Source organism: Myotis brandtii, unplaced genomic scaffold (assembly GCF_000412655.1).
Source record: "Myotis brandtii unplaced genomic scaffold, ASM41265v1 scaffold187, whole genome shotgun sequence".
NCBI classification, from domain to species: domain Eukaryota; kingdom Metazoa; phylum Chordata; class Mammalia; order Chiroptera; family Vespertilionidae; genus Myotis; species Myotis brandtii.
The window spans coordinates 487,213-490,583 of NW_005356944.1; the positions used below are offsets into that span (position 1 = coordinate 487,213).

The following is a 3,371-nucleotide window of genomic DNA, read 5'->3' on the forward strand; positions in this document are numbered from 1 at the left end:
AAGGCAGATGTGAGGGCTGGCTGGTCGTCTTGGGGTCCCTAGGGCTGTGGGGGTCAGGTTTCCGAACCCTCTGCTTTCATCCCATTAATATTCCCAATGGGGCTGCGCAGCTTCAGGGAGCTCTCAGGCTTCTGGGGAAATCAAGCCTGAGGTTGGGGTCCAGGAGGCCTCCCCATGCGGGTGGGTCAGATTTCACGGGTAGAGAAGGAAGGAAAGGATATCTTAGCGAAGGAACAATGACGCAGAAGCTGGAAGTGGGGAAAAGGTAGTCCACGTGACAGAGTCTGAGTTGAGAGAGAGGTGACACTGGGAGGGGTGTCGGGACCCCAGAGGACACCCCCAGGACCTCGGCTTTGTCCGGAGGACGGCAGGGGGCCACGAAGGACCTCGGGCTGGGCGAGGTTGCGTCTTTGCTCACTGTCAGAAAACTGCCCCGGTGACCAAGCCTGGGCTGCAGCCCTCACCCCTTGACCCCTATTGTGCCATCCCTTCCCCAGGAGGCCTCCAGTCGGAACCTGGTGACCCTGCGCGTGGACTCCAATGGCTTCTTCCTGTACTGGACAGGACCCAACATGGTGAGGGCGGGCGCTGGTGCGGCTCACTCAGGTCGCGGGCCCCTGCCCCAGACCCCCAGCTGCCGCTGACCCCTCCCTTGTCTTGCCGGACAGGAAGTGCTAAGGGCAGGGGCTGAGGCATGGGTGCAAGGGTGGCCAGGCCTTGGCCGGGATGGGGAGCTTGGGGGCTCTGGGATCTCACCCTGTAGCCAATGAGGACCCAGCCTGGCATCTGGTTTCCCCAGGAGGTGGACACACTGGACATCAGTTCCATCAGGGACACACGGACAGGCCGTTACGCCCGCCTGCCCAAGGTGAGCGATGGGGCCCAGGACTAAGCATGGGAGTGAGGCGGTGGGGGGTAGGGATACCCCTCCTCACCCTTGGCTCTAACCTACTCAGGACCCCAAGATTCGCGAGGTGCTGGGTTTTGGGGGCCCTGATGCCCGGCTAGAAGAGAAGCTGATGACGGTGGTGGCCGGGCCAGACCCAGTGAACACAACGTTCTTGAACTTCATGGCCGTGCAGGACGACACAGCCAAGGTGGGCTGGGGCTGAGCGGTCGCCCAGGGGAGTCACCACCCCACTAGCTGAGTCAGCCATCCCTAGTGAGAGCCTGTTGTATACCAGGCTGTTCTCTGCCCTGAATTCTCACCGTCCTCTGACAAAGCAGTGTGTAAGCACTTACTGTGTACCACACCCGGTTCCGCACGTGGGCTGTGGCCGAGCCAGCCCCTCCGGCCCCACTCACCCTCTCCCCCTGCATCCTGACCCCTCAGGTCTGGGCTGAGGAGCTGTTCAAGCTGGCCATGAACATCTTGGCTCAGAACGCCTCCAGGAACACCTTCCTGCGCAAAGCGTGAGCCCCAGGCTTGCCGGGGGGCATGGGGGTGCAGGTGGCCGTCCCCAGGGCATGAGCCTTCTGCCTGTCTCCCCAGATACACAAAGCTGAAGCTGCAGGTGAACCAGGATGGACGGATCCCGGTCAAGAAGTGAGCACCCCTTCCCTTCGCCACCTTGCCCTGGTCTTGGTGACCTTTGCCCCCACTGACCTTGACCCCTCCCATCTGTTCAGCATCCTGAAGATGTTCTCAGCAGACAAGAAGCGGGTGGAGACTGCACTGGAGTCCTGTGGCCTCAATTTTAACCGGGTGAGGGGGCTGGGGGCAGGGGCCGGGTGGGTCTAATGGGCACCTGCTTCCGGGGCTGGCTGCCCCTGGGTTCTCACCCCCATACTCCTCTTGGCCCCCAGAGCGAGTCCATCCGGCCTGATGAGTTTTCCTTGGAAATCTTTGAGCGGTTCCTGAACAAGTTGTGTCTTCGGCCGGACATTGACAAGATCCTGCTGGAGATGTGAGCAGGGCTGCGCCCGCTTACCAGTCCCCGGTGCTCCGCCCCGGCCTCTGCTCAGGGGTTCTTTCCAGCCCTGGGGGGCGAGGGAGCTGTTGGGGTCCCAGTGCACGGGCTGTGGCTGAGCTCAGAGCCGCTTTGCCTGCAGCTCTGTTCTCTGCTGCCCGGTTACTTCCATTGGCCCACGCTGGGGACGGGAACCAGGCGCTCAGACTGCTGGGGACTCGCCTGAGCTCACACAGCGAGGGAGGGCTGGAGCTGGGTTGGGTCCAGGGTCTCGAGGCCTGGATTGGCAGGCCGAGCACTTGGTCACCTCCACAGCCCTTGCTGATGCCAGTGCCAGTGTCGAGTGGAAGGGAGTGGATGGGGAAACTGAGACTCAGAGGAGAGACTTGCCTAAGCCCCAGTCAGTGGGTGCCAGCTCTCTCTGCCAGGGCGAGGGCTTGACGCAGGGCCTGGCGAGGCTTCAGCCTGACCCGGCTTCCCGCCCGCCAGAGGTGCCAAGGGCAAGCCGTACCTGACCCTGGAGCAGCTCATGGACTTCATCAACCAGAAGCAACGGGACCCAAGACTCAATGAAGTGCTGTACCCGCCCCTGGGGCCCTCCCAGACCCGGCTGCTCATTGAGAAGTATGAGCCCAACAAGCAGTTCCTGGAGCGAGGTGAGCCAGCTGGGCGGGGGTGGGGTGGGGGGGGTGGGCAAGGACCGGAGCAGGGCCAGCTGACCCTGACCCCGCTGCTCTGCCCCGGCCCCCAGACCAGATGTCCATGGAGGGCTTCAGCCGCTACCTGGGAGGGGAGGAGAATGGCATTCTGCCCCTGGAGGCCCTGGACCTGAGCGCAGACATGACCCAGCCGCTGAGCGCCTACTTCATCAACTCCTCACACAACACCTATCTCACAGGTGAGCGAGCTGCCCGCCGCTGGCCGGGAGGGAGGAGTGGCACCGTGACCTTTGCCTTCCGGCCCTTCCTCCTTTTGGGGTGGCCAGTACCAGGCAGGCTGGCAGGGGACAGACAGCCTGCCCGGGGGACCAGGCTCCTCTGCATGGGTGCGTCTCAGGGGTGGTCTGGAAGGCTTCCTGGGGGAAGGGCCGAGGTGGCTTGGGAAGGAACAGGCTGTGCAAAGGCCCAGAATAGAAGACTCTTGGTGCTTTTAAGAAGCAGAAAGGAGGCCGGGAGGAGGGGTGGGGAGGTATCCTATGTGATCAAGAAAGGCCTTTCGGAGGGTGTTGAGCGGGGGTGTGACCTGGTATGGTCTGGAAGGATGGCGCCAGGCGCTCTGCAGAGACTGGATGGGAGGCAGGGAGGGGCCTGCTGTCCTCCCGCAGGAGCGATGGAGGCTGTTCCAGGGCAGCAGCGGTGGAGGGGGAAGGGGGAGTGAGGGGCCATGGGGGCGTTGGGTGTGACTCGCTGGTGGGATGGGAGACGGTGGGTATTTAGGTGAGAGGGAGGGAGCCCTGGTGAA

General features: G+C 63.1%; 1 protein-coding gene across 2 annotated transcripts in view; it reads left to right on the forward strand.

Moving 5' to 3' along the window:
* Positions 1–496: 496 nt before the first annotated feature.
* PLCB3 (phospholipase C, beta 3 (phosphatidylinositol-specific)) overlaps positions 497–3,371 on the forward strand; it is a 14,488-nt gene continuing 11,613 nt past the window's right edge. For both annotated transcript variants that reach the window (XM_014538003.1, XM_014538004.1), the window contains exons 1-9: positions 497–575; positions 800–868; positions 957–1,097; positions 1,334–1,413; positions 1,493–1,546; positions 1,630–1,705; positions 1,807–1,907; positions 2,400–2,566; positions 2,662–2,808. In XM_014538003.1, coding sequence (XP_014393489.1) covers positions 573–575; positions 800–868; positions 957–1,097; positions 1,334–1,413; positions 1,493–1,546; positions 1,630–1,705; positions 1,807–1,907; positions 2,400–2,566; positions 2,662–2,808 — 838 coding nt within the window. In that variant the 5' untranslated portion in view covers positions 497–572. The remainder of the gene's footprint in view (positions 576–799; positions 869–956; positions 1,098–1,333; positions 1,414–1,492; positions 1,547–1,629; positions 1,706–1,806; positions 1,908–2,399; positions 2,567–2,661; positions 2,809–3,371) is intronic.